At 53.6% G+C, this 18,167-nt stretch overlaps 1 protein-coding gene across 3 annotated transcripts in view; it reads left to right on the top strand.

The window, feature by feature from the left end:
• The window catches only part of Dlgap4 (DLG associated protein 4), a 146,299-nt gene that overhangs the window by 81,151 nt on the left and 46,981 nt on the right, over positions 1–18,167 (top strand). For all 3 annotated transcript variants that reach the window (XM_032904600.1, XM_032904599.1, XM_032904598.1), the window contains exons 3-7: positions 7,280–8,348; positions 10,679–10,923; positions 12,239–12,353; positions 13,140–13,190; positions 16,691–16,931. In XM_032904600.1, coding sequence (XP_032760491.1) covers positions 7,353–8,348; positions 10,679–10,923; positions 12,239–12,353; positions 13,140–13,190; positions 16,691–16,931 — 1,648 coding nt within the window. In that variant the 5' untranslated portion in view covers positions 7,280–7,352. The remainder of the gene's footprint in view (positions 1–7,279; positions 8,349–10,678; positions 10,924–12,238; positions 12,354–13,139; positions 13,191–16,690; positions 16,932–18,167) is intronic.

Below are 18,167 nucleotides of genomic sequence, written 5' to 3' on the forward strand. Positions count from 1 at the left end.
AAAGCTGCCTTTTGTTCTTCAGGCTTGCTCTGCTCTGAAAATTGTGTGTCACGTGCCCCACTTTTCTCAGGCTCTGTGCCCACTGTGGCTAAGCATCGGGACTTTCTCTCTTTTGACGGCAGAAACGATAATAACCCACGGCTTGTAGGTAAGAGAACTGGAGTGGAGAGGAGGGTGAGACTGTGCCCAAACCTGTTCTAGCCCACCGTTAGCCTTAGCTGTATCCCCCTGGACCACACAGGTCCCTCACGGCTGAGGTCATTGTCAAACTGAGAGAAGTAGGCTAGGGAAGGTGACCTGCGTAAGAGCTCAGCAAGCCAGCCAGAACCATCCCCACCGCCCCCACAAGCTCAACAAACACTTCTTCACCATGGCAACCTAGAGGTGACAGGTCCAGCCAGGCCTGATGGCAAAGGAAGAGGATGAGCCCTTGCTCACCTCAAGAGATGTCTCCATGGTGACCCCTGAGCTGCCCTTTGACCCCTGCCCTTCCAAAAGGTCATTGACCCCAGGGTGGGTTTTGGCTTTAACTCCTCCTCTCTCCCAGCTGTCTCCAGGCCTCTCCCTCAGGGTTCCTCCCCATCTGACTTCCTCCTGCTTTTTTAGCAGCTTTTCACTGTCTCCTGTCCTGCCTGGGCTTGCTCTGTGCTCAGCACCAGAGACAACACGGGAGAAAACACACGAGTGTGTTCCTTTCCCTTATGTAGCATAAGAGAAAGACTCTAAAAACGTAAGCATCTCTGAGTAATAACCAGGGCACACTGGGGATGGTTTGAAGGAAACCATTAAGGGCGTGGGGAGAGGACAGGGCAGAGTGGGGCATCCTTTGTAACGGTCCGTCGGCGAGGAGGCCGTGCTTGCACGGAAACTTGAGGCAGTACAAATAAACAGCCAAAGACGAGAGGAGATGGGAGGGAAATGGCCGGAACTGCACAGATAAAGGTCCTGTGGCCACAGTGAACTGGCACCAGGGGAGTAGCTCATGGGATTCCAGTGGCTGAGTCAGCATGAGGAGGCTGGAGTTATGTTGGAGAGCGAGAAAAGACCTGAGCTCCAGTTAGAGGAACCGAGGAAGGAGACTCTACCTTGATTTTTTTCCCAAGGATGTCTGCCGTTGCCCTCTAGGCCTGTGTTCGGTGTATTTAGGGGCTTACAGTTCTTATTGCTATTCCCCATGTCTTTTAGTCATCAGTGAAGAGATGGGGGGCTGGGCATGGGCCCCCATGACCTCTGACATCTCACCGGAGGCCAGGCAAAGGTAAATAGGATTTGGTCACCCCAGGGCCCTGCTGGTATCAAGCTTCTCACCCCAGGAACCCGGTATCCACATCCTGGGCAGCCGTACAGAGCTCACTCCCAGGAAGGCCCAGGGGTCCCTCTGTGACCATCTCAGAGAGGCCAGGGCCTGCTGTGGAGACAGTGTGAGCCACGCATCCCAGCAGCCTGCAATCCTGTCCGCCAAACAACTGGTTGATTGAATGTCACGCTTCTCAAACAGTTGCTATGGACACGGGCTCGGCAGGAAACAAGTGGGACCTGGCACTCATCTGGATCACACGTAGCTGTCAGAGGGGACTTGGAGCCTGGACCCCAGTGTGGTAGACAATAGCAAATACAGCTACAGAACCACACCTGCTGTCCCAGCTTGGGACTTCAGCCACCGGAGCTGTGTTTCCTCCGCTAACATAAGTGTCTGTGTGACCACCCACCCCAGAGTTAGAAAACCTGTATGTTGGCACACAGATTCTGGGGGTCAGGAGCAGCCTTGCAGCCTGGTTCTTGCCTGCGACCCTCAGGGAGCTATATCATGTCACGTCGGTAGGTCCCAGTCCCTCCCAGCCAGCCAACTTGCCGAAGAGGGTAAAGCAGATGCTGCCTTGCCCTTCCTAACCTGGTGTGAGAGAACAGACAGAGCCACTGCCACAATGTCCTCTTGGTGACTCCCAGGAGAACGTGACAGGAAGTGAAGCCACGTTGGTATGTTTGACCAGAGAATTGGTATCAGGGACTGAAGAGCTCCAGTGCACAGCATTCGGGAGACAGCCAGAGCCCTCCACCCAGCACTGGCCTGGCTTCCTGATTTCTTTCATGGTACCCCAAGACTTCCTGGCACTCCTTCACCACACCCTCTTGCTGTCTCTAGGCTCTAGGCAGAGGGCTAGGAGCACAGAAAGGATGGTGACACTTGGTGTTCCAGCCCAGGAGCTGTGTATCTGGTGGCACAGCAGAGGGGGCTCCAGGTGGTGTATGGAGACGGCCATGATGACCAGGGCCTAAAGGGCTGAAATCCTGTCAGCGAAAGACAGAGCATTTCAGACAGGACCAGGCAGGGCAATGGGGAGGTAATGAATGAACCAGAATGAAGACCCCCCCTGGTGAAGGCAGAAATGAGGCCAAAAGTCAGAGAAAGCTGGTGTTCCAGGCGGGGCCCAAGGAGTCTTGGAAGGGCCTGAAGCATGACTGGGTGGCTCACGCTTCTTCTGATTCTAGTGCTGGAGAGGCTGAGGTAAAACTGTCAAGTTTAAGGTCAGCCCAGACTGGATAGGAAACCTTGGCTTTGAAAGACAAAAAAACAAACAAACAAAAAATGTGGAGAGATGGCTCAGCAGTTAAGAGCATTGGCTGCTCTTCCAGAGGACCAGGGTTCAATTCCCAGCATCCATTGAGAAGTTTGCAACTGTCTGTGAGTCCAATTTCAGGGAATCCCATGTCCTCATCTGGCCTCCACACGTACCAGGCATGCGTATGATACGCAGACACATTAAATAAAAATAACAAATAAAGATTAACTGGCTTTTCTTTTGTTTTCTTTTTGTTATTGTTTTAAGGACAGAATTTGCCTGTGTGACTCTGACCCAGGCAGGGCTCTGAGGACATGGTGAAGTGTTTACTATTGAGCCCCCTGGAAGGAGGGGAGAGCATGTCCTGGCTTCTGACTTGAGCTTGTGGGAGGAACAGGTGAGGGGGGTCTGTCAGACATGAGATACCAAGGATGCAGTTCTGTGAGTCTGAAGTTTGAGGGGCACACTGGGTAGAGAGCCAAAGTGTAGAAATGCCAGGTGTAGGTGGCGATGTGCACCAGGACATCAGCAATGACAGAGCGTGTGGAAAGGTGAAGTTCATTCAGTCCCTGGACTCGGGGGTTGGCAACAGAAAAGGAAGGAGGGTGTCCAGAGACACTTCCAATAGCATCCAGGCCCCGGTGGCCCTGAAGAACCCATTTCCCTTTCACACATCACCCAACACATCATACCCCTCAGAGAGCTAACGGGACTGTGCTCCACGGTATATTGTGAGCGTGATGAGTGTTTGGCCTCTCGTCATCCAGTTCATAGCCCCACTGTGTACTCGACTTCTCTCTCTGCCTTACCATGGAGGTTCAGCACTGAGTAGGACTATCCTTATTACACCTCTCCCTGTCTTAACACAACCTTAGAGGCAGCTTTTCTAAGACCTGCAGATACATCCTTTTTATACAAGAGACTGAGGGAAGGGAGGTCTGGAGGGGCAGAATGGAGACTAGCTAGTGGTGATTTGAGGCTCCGCCGGTGTGGGTGTGGTTTGTCTGACAGTCTGAACTGAGCAGGGAAGAGGGATCTACAGAACATTCCAGACTAGAATAATGGTGTAGTCAGGTAAGCTTGGTTTCTTGAGGAGTCAGGCTGGGTTCTGTGCCTAGCCTCTTCCCTACTTAGCTCTCCCGTGCTCATGAGCTCCAAGATGATGTATGGCATGGCAGGGAGGGCCCGTCCTGTGGCTGGCGGCTGGCGGCGGGTGGTGGCTGGAGCCACAGAAGCACCACAGAGCCCAGAGGGCTCCCCAAGGCAGCAGCATCTCCCTCCTTTGAGTTTCCGTGAAGGCAATGAGGCTTATATTAATGAGAGGCAATTATGGACACCAGGATGGGCCTAAGTATAGCTCATTGAGAAAGGCAGTACGCGGCAGCCAGCTGCCTCCCCTGCGAGGCCACGCAGGCCTATTTTAAAACTCCCTACAGTGGAGCTCTGCCACCCCTGGGTGCTGGGCTCCTGGGGGACTGCATGCAGCGAAGCTGGAGCCCTGAGAGACCCACTGTGAGCAGACAGGCCATCCTGGCTCAAACCCCTGCAGTCTTCGAGACGGGAAACCAGTCTGAGGTCACAGAAAGTAAAAGCAGATGCAGGATTTGAATTCATCTCCGGCCGCATGCTGCTAACACGCTGATGTCCAAGAGCACAGTGAAGTGGGGTGGGGGTGGCGGTGGGACTGATGTTTGGTATGGAAACACAGCTAGCCCTCATCAAAATCTCACAGAGCAAGCTTCACTTTGACTCTACTGAAGAGGAAACTGGCTCAGGGAGCCGATTTAGTCAATGCCGGTGCTCCATGGTGAGGTGGCACTCCTCGGAGACACGCTAACACTGAACTTACTTCAGGATTCACAGGAAACTGACTTGGGTGCAGTGGTGTGGATGCGTGCTGAGGTTTTCTGGGAGTCTCTAGGACGGCTCTGGAAGAGGCCAGCACAGAGAACCAGGTTGAGAGAGGGATTGGACCTCAGGACAGTCCCTGCGGGGAGGCTCTGCTCATCCCACAGAGAGCTGTGAGCAAGAAGCCCTGTAGGGGTGTCTGTAACAGGGACAAGGGCATCCTACTGGTAACCAGTTGTTCCATGCAGGTTGCCCCTGGGGACAGAGTGAGAGGGCCTGCAAGGATTTCTGTCTGACTTAGAGCAGTTTGCAGCGGCAGTTTGGCTGTGAACTGTCAGCAGCTGGTGATCTCGGCGGCTAGAGCCAGAGTTGTCAGTGCGGAAGGACCTGGGGCCACCACAACACACTGTGGCCACAGTGAGAAGCCAGGCGTGGTGGTGCGTGCTGGCTATCCCAGCCCTCGAGAGCCTGGGATACGAGGGCCTCTCGTTCCCCTGCTTGGGTGGGGAGAACCTGCCCTGCTCTCTGCGAGATCATGACACTAATGAGCCACCGTGCTGGTGGGTGAAGACCGGTGCTAACAAGGCATGGCCAGCTGGAAAGGAGGAAAATTCTCATCAAAAACCCAGGGGAGGGGAGTGAACTGGAGAAATGGCTTGGTGGTAAAGAGTACTGGCTGCAGCCTAGGGGGTAGTGGTGCACGCCTTTAATCCCAGCACTTGGGAGGCAGAAGCAGGTGGATCTCTGTGAGTTCAAAGCCAGGGCTACATAGAGAAACCCTGTCCCAAATAACAAAACAAAGACAAAAACAAATGAACAACAACAAAAAAAAATTGGTTGTTCTAATAGAGGACCTGGGTTCAATTCCTAGTACCTACATAGTGGCTCACAGCCATTTGTAGCTCCCGTCCCTGTGGATCTAATGCTTTCTTCTGTTCGTCTGGCTTCCCTGAGCACAAGGCATGCACGTGGCGCACAGATGCACTTGCAGACAGAACACTCATGTGTGTGAAATAAAAATGAATAGGTCTCAAAACAGCCGTGCACGGACAGAATGGGAGCTAGCATTTGCAAGCCGTGTCTGACGAGGGTTTAAGGTACAGAACACAAGAATAGCAAACAGCTCAGCGATAAAGTAGCCAGAGGGTTTCAGGAGACATTTCTCCCAAGAAAAATACAGGAATGGCCGAGAGCCACGGTGACAGGATGCTGAACACGATTATGTATGAGGGAAATGCAGGTCAAAGCCTCACTGAGAAGCGGGACATGGCAGTGGATGCTTGCGGTCCCAGCACTGAAGAGCCTGGGATAGGAGACTAGTGACTCTGAGGCCAGCCTGGGCTACAGTCTGGCATTCTGACTTCTCGAGGTTGCCCTCCCTGGTTCGCACCTTGGCATAGGGACGACCTCTGTTTCAACTGACTCTTAGTTCTTCCACCCAGCAGGGACCTCGAGATCAGGTCCTGTCTCCCCCAGCTTTGCCTTGATCCTCTCCTTAACTTTCCCATGTCAGCAAAGGACTTGGGCGTGTTCCGGACCCCATCGTACTTGGCTTCAGGGATAGCCTGGTTGCCTCTGGACTCCAAGTACAGGCCACATGAAGTCTTGAGGCTTCTTTGAGCAGGACATGGGGCCTAGAAACCTAGTTGACCTCCATGATATGGCCAAGAAGAGGCTCAGAAATAGAGAGGACTGTGTCTAAGTTAAGGACTGGTGTTTTCAGGTTATACCTAGAAGTCTGCTGTCCAGCTGTCCCATTTTACAGATGGGCAAAAGGGAGTCACAGTGACTCCATCCATTGGCCATTCTCTTGTGCGGCTTCATCTTGTCCCTCTTGTTCTAAGGCTGGACCTCCCTTTACCCTGAGTACTCTGCCCCAGGGCATCACTGTATCAACCCAGAGGGCAAAGATGGCCTGTGGGCTTGTCGGCCTCTTTGATGTCGGTGGCCCCAGCATCTGGCCTAGGGAATCATAGTCATTAAACATCTAGGGAGGGACAAAGAGTTTAGAGGCATGAAGGTCTCTCTGCTGAAGTAGATCTGGACAGCACTGTCTTTGGCCACAGGTAAGGTAGTTCCTGACTAGCCCTGCTCTTTGGAAGTCTCTCTGGCCCTGTCAAGGGCCTGAGACAAGAGTACTGAGCAGACCGGAAGACATACCTACCAGAGCACTGAGGATACCAGGAGCCCTGGATATGGAGACTCTGAGATTCCCTGTCTAGAAAACCCTCACGTGCTTCCAAGGCCTTGGGGGCCACTCCCGGGAAAGCCTCCCTAGGGGTTTCCCTCAGGGGTAGCTGTTGGGGGCAGGGCGCAGAAAGCTTTGGGTGGGTACGTGTGTGTGTGTGTGTGTGTGTGTGTGTGTGTGTGTGTGAGAGAGAGAGAGACAGACAGACAGACAGACAGACAGACAGACAGACAGACAGACACCTCACAGTGACAGAGAGGGTGGGAAGAACATGGAAGTAGGCAGCTCCCTGCCCCGCTGTCCACTGTGGAAATGGGAGGAGTCCAAGAACTCGGAGTCAGAGCGTGGCTTTCAGGGTTTCCATGAACACCTGTCCATTCAGCCACCACAGGAGAGCGTCCTTTGCTTAAGGCTTGGCTGGCTACCACTGTAGCTTTGACCATGTGCTCAGAGACAGTAGACAGGGAACCGTGGCTCTGCTGTCCCCTTCAGCAGGGGACCCCTGCCCAGTGCTGGCGTATACGCAGCAACAGTCACATGGAGGACTGTGATCTGAGGACACAGACCTTGACCTCCGCTCTTGTCCTTGGCCCCGTGATGGCCATTTTCCACATGCCTCCTCCTGCTGCTGCCCTGTCCAGTCCTGTTAACCAGCTGACCACTCATTGTCTTTTCTCCCCAGGACAGCTGCTGCCTGGGACAGGTGACACCAGTGCCCAACTAGGGCAAAGGCCCCCGCCCCGCGGGCCAGGATCATGAAAGGCCTCGGTGACAGCCGCCCCCGCCACCTCTCCGACAGCCTGGACCCACCTCATGAGCCCCTCTTTGCCGGGCCTGACCGCAACCCCTACCTGCTGTCGCCCACCGAGGCCTTTGCCCGGGAAGCCCGTTTCCCTGGGCAAAACACACTGCCGGGGGATGGGCTCTTCCCACTCAACAACCAGCTGCCCCCACCAAGCAGCACCTTTCCCCGGATCCACTACAACTCCCACTTTGAGGTGCCCGAGGAAAGTCCATTCCCCAGCCATGCCCAAGCCACCAAGATCAACCGGCTGCCTGCCAACCTCCTGGACCAGTTTGAGAAACAACTGCCTATCCACCGGGATGGTTTCAGCACCCTCCAGTTCCCCCGGGGCGAGGCCAAGGCCCGGGGTGAGAGTCCTGGCCGCATTCGCCACCTGGTCCACTCTGTCCAGCGTCTCTTCTTCACTAAGGCACCCTCGATGGAGGGCACCACGGGCAAGGTGGGTGGCAACGGCGGCAAGAAAGGTGTCCTGGAGGACGGGAAAGGCCGGAGGGCCAAAAGCAAGGAACGGGCCAAGGCTGGGGAGCCCAAACGGCGAAGCCGCTCCAACATCTCGGGCTGGTGGAGTTCCGACGACAACTTGGACGGTGAGGGTGGTGCCTTCCGCAGCGGCCCTGCCTCCGGGCTGATGACTCTGGGCCGCCAGCCAGAACGTACCCAGCCCCGCTACTTCATGCACGCCTACAACACCATCAGCGGACACATGCTCAAAACCACCAAGAACACTACCACCGAGCTGACTGCCCCACCACCCCCGCCTGCTCCCCCTGCTACCTGTCCCAGCCTTGGAGTGGGCACTGACACCAACTATGTCAAACGTGGTTCCTGGTCCACTCTGACCCTCAGCCATGCCCACGAGGTCTGCCAGAAGACCTCAGCCACTTTGGATAAGAGCCTGCTGAAGTCCAAATCCTGTCACCAGGGTTTGGCCTACCATTACTTGCAGGTAGGGGTGGGGGCGGGGCAGGTGGTGTGGGGGCGGGGCAGGTGGTGTGGGGGCGGGGTGGGGTGGCTATGGTTTGGGGTCCCAGCTGGAGCACAGATGAGACGGCTTCACGCTAAGCACCGCTTCTCTCAACTGTGGAATCAGAGGTTGGGGACCTTTTAATAAGAGGATCCCTGTGCTCACAATGTTCTCAGCAGGCGTGTTAATCAGGCCCTTGGGAGCCCAGCCCCGGAGAGACTGAACTATGTCCCTGCCCTTTAGATAACAGATCTAGAAGCTGTGCCATCCCTCCCTGCTCCCAGGACCAACACATGACATTCTCATGGTCATCTTCCTGGCACTCCCATGAGACTGGATTCTCCTGGAGGACACAGACCACATCTGATGCAGCCATATGTCCCCCAGTGCCCAGGACAGGGTCTGGCGGGAAGGAAGTGCTCGGAAAGGGTAGATGGACAAGTGGGTACTGAGGCCACCACAGCTAGAAATAAGGAAGCCACAGTCCTGAGGGCCAGGAACAGGCGGGGGATGGTGTGGGTAAGGGGCTGCCTAGGGCCCAGCCCCAAGGCCTGACACACAGGGGTAGAGGGAGGTTTGTCCGGAGGAATTCACACAGTGAAGCTTTGCAGCCTGAGGGCAGCCAAAGACTCCAGCATTGGTGCTGCACAGTGAGGTGGGGCGGGGTCCTGCATGGTGGGTGTGTAGATGGAGCCCAACGGTAGAAGTGACAGGGACGGATCCCACATGGGAGGGGCTGCTTTTATAAGAAATGAGCACTTTGTCCCCAGGATGTGCAAGCACGGGCCTGACTGGCATGCAGAAGCCACATCAAATGCATTATGAAAAGATGAACTCCAAGGAGCGACAAGGCTCACCTTCTTGTCATTCTCTATACAACCCCAGGGACAGTGACACAGTGGGGGAGGGGTATGTTTTCGCAGTAGCAGGAAATTGAAATTGAGGCAGCCTTTTAGATGTATTGAGGGGTTTCGTGGCTGTCCGTCTGCTACCTTAGTTTAGACGTTTAGGGGCAGTGTATGACCTGCACTCTTTCCACTCTGTGTGGATTGTGTCTGATCGTAGGAAACGCTTTCAAGACACCGGGAGGGGATTCTGGGCCCTGCGGGCTTGTGCTGCCTGCTGGATGGCAGAGTGAACAGGGACGCTCAAGGTCCGATTCCCTGGGGATAGTGTGAATGGGGTGACTAGCTGGCTAGGTTGTCGGCTGGGGTTTGAGGAAAGGCTGAGTTTGGGAAGCAGGTCCTTTGCAGGAAGTAGCTACTGGTATCAAGGGTACAAGGGTGGGTGTGGGACTGTCCAACCATGCTGATCAGGAGTGTGCGTTTGAATTCCTGATAGAGGGCTTGCTGCGTCCAGAAACCTGTAGACCCAGCATTCTCTGGGAGGAGAGCAGCCTCCCCATGCGGTGGCAATCTTGTGACATAATGTATGTGCCCAGGTGCCGTGGCTGCACAGGGGTTTGCCTCATGAATCATCTCCGTGTGCACATGCTGGTGTGTGTTCTTGCATGGGGGGAAGTATGCTGGGAGTGTCTGTCGAGGAACATGAGAGCAGGCCGTGTGTGCCTGCTCTGAGTGTGCTAAGATGTATATAGGACACGGCTCCAGCTTCTGGAGCATGTCCGTGCCATGATGTGCCCAAGGTGACCATGTATCCAAGAGTGAACCAAGGGACCGGAGTGTAGACTGCACATCCCACTACCCCAGAGTAGCTGACAGTGACAGACATGGAAGAGCCACTTGAAACAGGATCACCAGCTGTGCACAGCACTTCCCTCTATCACAGACAAAGACTGTTGATTCTGGGACTTCACACTCACATTGATGTACTGGGGGGATCCATCCAGGGACCTCTAAAGACCATTGTAGAACCAGGCTCAGACTCCAGGTCTTGGGGGTCTCTGTGTGGGAGACCTCTTTCCTTTGGAACTGGTGTTCTCACCGTAGGCTCCCATTCTGTCTCCTAGAGTGTCACTAGAGGAAATGGGACACAAGGAATGCTGGGTAAAATGTAGCTGCAGTGAGGCCATCTCTGGGATCACGGGAGTGGGAAGTTTTGCTGGCACAAACCCAGCTTGAAATGGAATGGACTTGGGTAAGGTTAGGCGCTCGAGCCGTGGCAGAGAGACTTCTAGAACCCAGGTAGTCTTCCCGGCCCAGGGCTTGCTGTTGCTGGGTGATCGAGGACGGGAAAGCCCACAGAGAAGGCTCAAGCTGTCAAAGTAGAAATGGGTCTGTGAGACCCTATTCTCTGACCGGCTGGAAACCTGGCTGGCCGCTAGGTCCCATCTGAGTCTCTGGAAATTCCAGGTGCCCGGCGGAGGGGGAGAGTGGAGCACCACGCTGCTGTCCCCTCGAGATATGGATAGCACCGCTGAGGGGCCGATCCCGTGCCGGCGCATGCGCAGTGGCAGCTATATCAAGGCCATGGGCGACGAAGACAGTGATGAGTCTGGAGGTGGTAGCCCCAAGCCTTCTCCCAAGACTGCAGCACGGCGTCAGAGCTATCTGAGGGCCACGCAGCAGTCCCTGGGAGAGCAGAGCAACCCCCGCAGGTGAGCCGTAGCCCATCCTCAGGTCTAGAACTACAGCCCTGCTGGAGCCCCACCCCTTCGTGTATGCCACGCCCCTTGGGAGTACGGTCCAGAATTGAACCCTGTAGGATCTACCACTTTAACTTAATGAGAGGCCTGTCTTAACAGTATATCCCGGAGGAAGGTCTCAGAACTTGTAATCCTATCCTTAGACCAGCTAAGTCCCCTGAGTGAGCCTCACACTGTACATACCCTATGTCTCTCTGGAGCCTGGCCCTCCTCCCCTTTGGCCACGGTAGCAGAACCCTGGCCTACAGATGGATCCTGTTTCTCGGCTCTCACTCAGGTCCAAGTGAATACCACCCCCCATAAGAGTTTCCTCATGGAGTTGGGGATTTAGCTCAGTGGTAGAGCGCTTGCCTAGCAAGCGCAAGGCTCTGGGTTCGGTCCCCAGCTCCGGAAAAAAAAAAAAAAAAAAAAAGAAAAGAGTTTCCTCATGCTTAGGTAAGCCCTGCCTGCTAACAACTTGTCCTCTAAATAGCCCCACTTACAATTAAGCCCTGCTCAATTGTAATTAGCTAAATTCTGCCACAGGAGCCATATGCACAGGTAAGTTCACTCCTGTGGCGGAGTTACCCCAGGGTCCTTTGCCCTTTGTAACTAGAGCCAGCCTTGGCGAGAGGGATCAGTTATAGGAATGGTTGCTGTCTGTTGACCCTGGTCTTGCTGGCTACTGTGCTTGCCCTGGTGCACTTACTTCTGCACCGTGAAGTCCTTACCTCAGGGCCAGCAATGTGTCATCCCCAATCCATAAATAAGGACCATGGTGTGGGAGCTAGAGGTGGTGACTCGCCAGGCACTCTCTGCAGAAAGCTGGAGGCTAGTCCTAGCCCCATGTCAGGATCGCAAACTGACCTAGAGTAAGGCTGGGGAGGAGTGGGGCAGGGGTAGGTAATATGAGAAAGACTGAGAAACTAGGTCTTCAGGGCAAACAGCAAACCCATATCTGGACATCACAGTGGCCCTGAGGACTTCCGGGCATTTTTTAGGTAAATACCAAGGCTATCGATCTGTCTAGTTTCTGGAATTGCCTTAGATTTTCAGTTTTGTAGCCTTGGACTAGGTTGCAAGGTCTCCAGTTTAAAACAGGCAAATGCAAGCATAGGCTGCCACCTTGAGGCCACAGTGGGCATGACAGGTGAGAGCTGTCTGCCACAGATTTTCTTGGGTCTTCCAAAGGTGGGAGTTCTCCGTTTGCTTGGAGTCCCCCTCCTGGCCTCAGTTCCCCCGGTTAAACAGTGGTGGGCTGAGCCCTGTCTATCATTTTCCCTGCCAGGAGTTTGGACCGCTTGGATTCAGTGGACATGCCGCTGCCGTCCAAGTACCCCAGCTGGGAAGAGGACTACAACCCCATCAGTGACAGCCTCAATGACTCCGGCTGTATCAGCCAGGTGAGGGGAACTAAAGGAGTCAGCGGGCTCAGTTCATCACCGTCTGTCCAGAGCTCTGCCTCCATGTCTCAAATGTTCCCTCCTCAGAGAGGCCTTTCCTGGTCACCCTGCATAGAGCAGTCCCCGATGCTGTTCCCAGGCACCAATCCCTGGAGTCACAGTAGTTTGCCGATGTCTGTGCCATTCTGCCTGCTGAGGCTAGGGTGTCCCTACACACTCCTGTTCCCTGCGGTTTCCTGTCACCTAGCCCAGCACCCAGGCAGGCAGAGGCTTATTAAGTGTTGTCTTGATAGACAGGTCATGCCTAGCCTCACCCATGGCTCCCATCTTCCTGTGTCTGTCCCCTCCACTCCCTTCCTCTCTTCCTGCCCGTCTCATCCTCCCTTCCTGCCTGCCTTTTTCTCTCCCTGTTCACTACATTTTCCCTGGGTTTTCTGTATGTCTCCATCTCCATAGCTCTGTCGCTCACACACTTTCTCCATCCCAGCCTGCCTGCCCTAGGTACCCAGAATACTTTGCCCTTGTTCTAAAGCATCTGGAATCTTCCATGTCCTGAGCTACATCGGTGGCTCTAAAGTGACATTGTCCAGGAGATGGTGGTCCTGGGTACTGTCTAGAGAACATGTCCTCAATAATGTCAGCCCTGGAAGTGAGCTTCCCATCCCTGAGGAAGCCAAGCAGAACTTCTTCGAAACAGAATCTATATGGGGTAGGGAAGAGTCCTGAGTAGCCCAGACTAGGCCTGGCCCTCCTGTAAACTGCACCCTCTCTCTCTCTCTCCTGCAGGTTTTTGGACAGGCTTCCCTGATCCCTCAGTTGTTTGGCCATGATCAACAGGTCAGTATGTTTGCCAGTCTTGTACCCCAAACCAGAGGGCAGGGCTGGGCCTAAGCCTTCAGCTGAGGGGTCCAGGTACCCAGTCTGGGTTAGGTTCAAGCAGAGCTGTGTTAGGACAGCAGCCCCCCTGAGGATGGAGGTGAGGCACACATCACCATGCCCTGACCCTGAGCCATCACTTTACTGTGTCTTAGTCTATCCTTACAACTGGGAAGGCATGAGCTAGGGTCTGTGGATGGACAAGAAGTCACTGCAGGGCAATGGGGAAGAAGCAGGGCAATGAAGGAGAACCCGTAATGTCCCCGCCTCCCCACCGAAGCCTGGGTCAGCCAGGGAGACTCCATTAGTCAGTCGCTCCCAAGCTGGTTTGCTGTCAGCTAGATGCTGATGCACTTTTTCCTTGAGGAACCCCCTCACCCTCTGCTTCTCTCTCCCTGGATGAGACCAGGAAGAATTCTGTTTGGACAGGTTAGGGACTTTGAGGCATTCTCTGACAGGCTCAGGTCCCTTGGTTTTCCCCTTTCCAGAACCCCAGTAACCCTTTATGGATGTGGGGGTGTTGGCATAAATATGGAAACTTTTTACAAAAGTTGTCAGTGTGACTGTGTCTGTCTGTGTGTCTGTCTGAATTATAATTCCTCTGGACACCCATCCCTGAAGAAGTCCCTGGCCTCCTAGCTCCAAAGCCAGAAAAAGGGGCAGGAAATGTTGATCCAATTTAAACTTATCCTCTGTCTTAGTTAGGGTTTTACTGCTGTGAACAGACAGCAAGACCAAGGCATCTCTTAGACAACATTTAATTGGGGCTGGCTTACAGGTTCAGAGGTTCAGTCCATTATCATCAAGGCAGGAGCATGGCAGCATCCAGGCAGTCATGGTGCAGGAGGAGCTGAGAGTTCTACATCTTCATCTGAAGGCTTATAGGAGAAGACTGGCTCCCACATGATTCTTCCAACAAAGCCACACCTCCGAACAGTGCCACCCCACTGGACCAAGCATATTCAAACCACCACATCCCCCCCCCCCCGCAACCCCTGTCTAGCTTACGAATGAATGAGATGCAGACCAAGGTTATTTTATTTGGCTTTGACAATTACTTGGGGCTTACAAAACACAGCAGCAGACCAAACCTCAGTAGAAGTGTACACAGAATTCAGCCTTTCACCTCGGTCAGGGGTGGGCATGCCTCCCAAGGCACTTCCCACACAGTGGCGAAGCTAGTTCTGGCTGTCTCCTAATTCCAGCCACAGAGTGTGCTGTATCCTCTTCATGTTACAGACACTGGGTTACTCTCTGTAAGGAGTGTCCTGTAGACCAGGCAATTCTCCATCCCGTGGCTCCCACAGGTTTACGTTAAACATGTAACAGTAACACGCACAGAAGCGCCTGTACATGCCTCTCAGGGACACTCACGCAGCCTACTTGACACCTCCTACCGGTTTGGGAACATCCGCACAAACATTTATAAACACTGCTCATGCCACACAGCTTTTTCTGCATTATCAGGTGTGTGTGACCAGTGAGTCTTTCCTGGACTCTGTTCTGACCAGGCGATGAGTTAGCTCGTGTAGACTTGGTTTTGTTTGAGATGGGGCCTCATATCCCAGACTGGCCTTAACCTTCCTATGCAGCCCACCTAGCTTTAAGGCCCTGATCCCCCTGCCTCTGCATCCTAAGCACCGAGAGAGGCAAGTACACCCAGCCCTCATTTAGTTTTGACAGCACTTTGAAATTAGGACTGTTATCAGTCCCGTTTTATAGATGGAAAACTGAGGCAAAGAGTAGATGATCTGCCCACATTCGTATTGTCAGGAAGATGATGAGCCCACAATCAATACCTGGGCAGTTTGCTCTCGGAGCTCTGTTCTTTTTTTAAAAAATATATTTATTTATTTTATGTGTATGAGTACACTGTGGCTGTCTTCAGACACACATCAGATCCCATTACAGATGGTTGTGAGCCACCATGTGGTTGCTGGGAATTGAACTCAGGACCTCTGGAAGGGCAGTCAGTGCTCTTAACCGCTGAGCCATCTTTCCAACCCCAGAGCTCTGTTCTTATGGTGCAGATCCAAAGCAAGACCTTGTTGCCCTGGGCAGTCACAGAGACTCTCAAAAATACATCGGTTTTCATCTTTGAAAGATAACACAATGCTTTAATGTCCTCTGTAGATGTATTTTGGGTTTGCCATGCAGCCTGATTTTAACTTAACAGATTATCCAATGGAACGTCCTGCAGTGATAGCTAATGGTCTACAACCCATGTCTGTCCATGGTGTTTGACCCAGTGAAATGTGACTAGTATTTCTACCAAATTCATTCCGTTCTAATTGATGTTATCCTAAATGGCATGGCTGTGTGTGTCTCATAGCTTCCATGATAGCACAGGTTCAAACCTTTCCAAATGCCTTCCCAGTTATGTGAGGGACCATCTAGGCATTTGGGTCTGAAGGACACACAGGCTGTTATCCAAGTTGTTCCCTTTCACGCAGACAAGGAAAGGCATACTTAAGCCAGCCCAGGGCTGCTGAGGTGGTGCTGCTGGGTTAGAGCTGGCCCAGATCCATCGTCACTCCACAGGACATTTGGTCTGCTGTGCCTCCCCCTCCTCCTCTTCCCCTCCCCCTCCTCTTCCCCCCCTCCTCCAGCTCTGGGTCCCCCAGGCTTCTACCTAGTGTCCACCTGTGGCCAGCTGACTCGTTAGCTTCTGCTGCATGGCCCCTAGCTGCCAACATAGCCTGTAATGGAAATCAGTAAGGGCTACCAGACTCTTCAGGGTGTAGGTGTGGTGAGGCCCCTGTGTCACACCTCTAGCTTCCTGTCTGCAGGGTCCTGGGTGGTGATCTCTGCAGAGATGCTTAGGAAGTGTGTGATTTGAGATGGCAAAGATACCCATAACCACTCCCCCTATTGCCCTGGTAAGACATCATGGTGGCCACCATCCACCAAGCTGTTGCATCCGCTTGTCTCTAGCCTCTGCCTCCTTCCCAGACCCTCTCCACAGACCACAGCATCCACTGGATTACTATTCCTTACATATTTGGATCGCTGGTTCTGCTCCTTCCTCACTAGGTACCCTTGGCAAGTGTCTTCTTCTTACTGTCCCTCGGGGGTTTTTCTTGTGTTTTTTTTTGTTTGTTTGTTTTGTTTTTTGTTTTTGTTTGTTACTAGAACTTATTAAATGGTAAATACCCAGCATTACCAATGGCTCAGATTCTTTCATCATGAATTCAGTAGATTAGTACAGACAACAAGGTTTTATTAAACCCTATTTTGTCAGCATCCTGTAATATTCCAGCATTTTTCTTGTTGTAGATGGAGAAACAGAGGCCCACAGAGATGAGAGGGCTGTTTAATCCTAAGGCATTTGTGCCCTGAGTGAGGTGAGAGGAGGAGAGATAGACTAAGGGTCAGCCAAGGAAAGCCTCTAGCCCTGGAGCCGAGCTAGACCAGCAAAGACTGGCAAAGCCGGGCTCTGATGCCTGCCTCTGTCTGGACAGGTCCGGGAGGCAGACCTGAGTGACCAGTATGAGGCAGCCTGTGAGTCGGCCTGCAGTGAGGCTGAGTCGACAGCCGCAGAGGCGCTCGACTTGTCGCTGCCCAGCTACTTCCGCTCACGCAGCCACAGCTACCTGCGAGCCATCCAGGCGGGCTGCTCGCAGGAGGAGGACAGTGTCTCCCTGCAGTCCCTCTCCCCACCGCCCAGCACCGGCAGCCTCAGCAACAGCCGTACACTTCCAAGTGAGTACCGTATGCAGGAGGTTGGCGTTCGTTCCACTTCGGGCTGTTCATCAGGGGAGGGCACAGGAAATGTCCGGGTGGGCAGCCTTGAGAGATGCCAGGGAGGAGCCGTAGGTCACCACAGGAGGGACAGTGGAGAACTAACAGCTAACTGGTGGGACTAAACAGCTAGCAGAAACAGACCGTCCAGTGGGCAGGGATGGAGAGTGTGGGAGCCCAGAGATCCCTGCTTAGAGCAGCCTCTTGCTGATAAGCAGGGCTTACTAACCCACTTGGGGTTAGCTGTGTAGACAAACCTATACGAAAGGCAAGAACCTTCAGGGAAGGCAAAGAGTGGAATGAGGGGTTAAATCCACTCCCAGCTTTCCCAGTGGGGTGAGTTTGTCTCTCATGTTCACAATCAGGGATGGCCCTGCCGTCCTCACGTTGTTCTGACCCCTGTGTGAGCAGAGGAAGGAGCCACACTGTGTGCCCAAGCCAGGCAGAAGAAGAAAGTCAGACCAGGGGCCACAGTACAAAGTGTGGACTGGTCGAGACCACCCTGAGTCTACTCGTCTTGTCCTAGAGTCCTGGGGTTGTTGGACCATGCAGGAAGCTACCTGTAACATTCTCGCCATGTACAGACCCTAAGTAAACACCGTTTGCTGGGATGGGACAGGTACTTTCTGTTATAACTGCTCCTTAGCCTCAACTCTGAACCTCCATGCCAGTCCAGGGCAGTGGGGTTGGGTTGTAAGAAGAGATGGCTGCTGGTTTCTGATGTCACTAAGTGAACTGAGCCCCACAGATGTTGTACGCAGGTGACCAACATTGATTAAATGAACTGGTCCCTTCAGGAACAGAGCGGAAACGGTGGTCCCACTTCACTGCCCATACCCTTGCAGACTTCCCAGCCCAGCCCGAGTGGGTACCCAGGGCAGATCCCTAAACTCTGGCCCCTTTTACACCTGGAGGAACAGCCTGGCTTTTAGCTGTGAGGAGTCCATTCCAGTCTAATCGCTTAGACCAGTCTGCTGCAAATCTCGTGCCGCTGCACCTGGGGCCTGACATGGCTGGAAAACGCTGTCAAGGAGCTAGGTGCCGTGGTCTGGTCTTCTCTGAGTCTTGTTCACTGTTGTTTCTGGTTCTACTGGTTTGGGGACTTTGAACAACTGAAGCCACAGTCTGGTTTCTTATCCTATCGGGAAGGGGCTTCCCCGCATCCTCTGTCCCAGGGTGAGCAAAGCTGCCTCCCAC

Source organism: Rattus rattus, chromosome 5, assembly GCF_011064425.1.
Source record: "Rattus rattus isolate New Zealand chromosome 5, Rrattus_CSIRO_v1, whole genome shotgun sequence".
In the NCBI taxonomy this organism is placed as follows: Eukaryota; Metazoa; Chordata; class Mammalia; order Rodentia; family Muridae; genus Rattus; species Rattus rattus.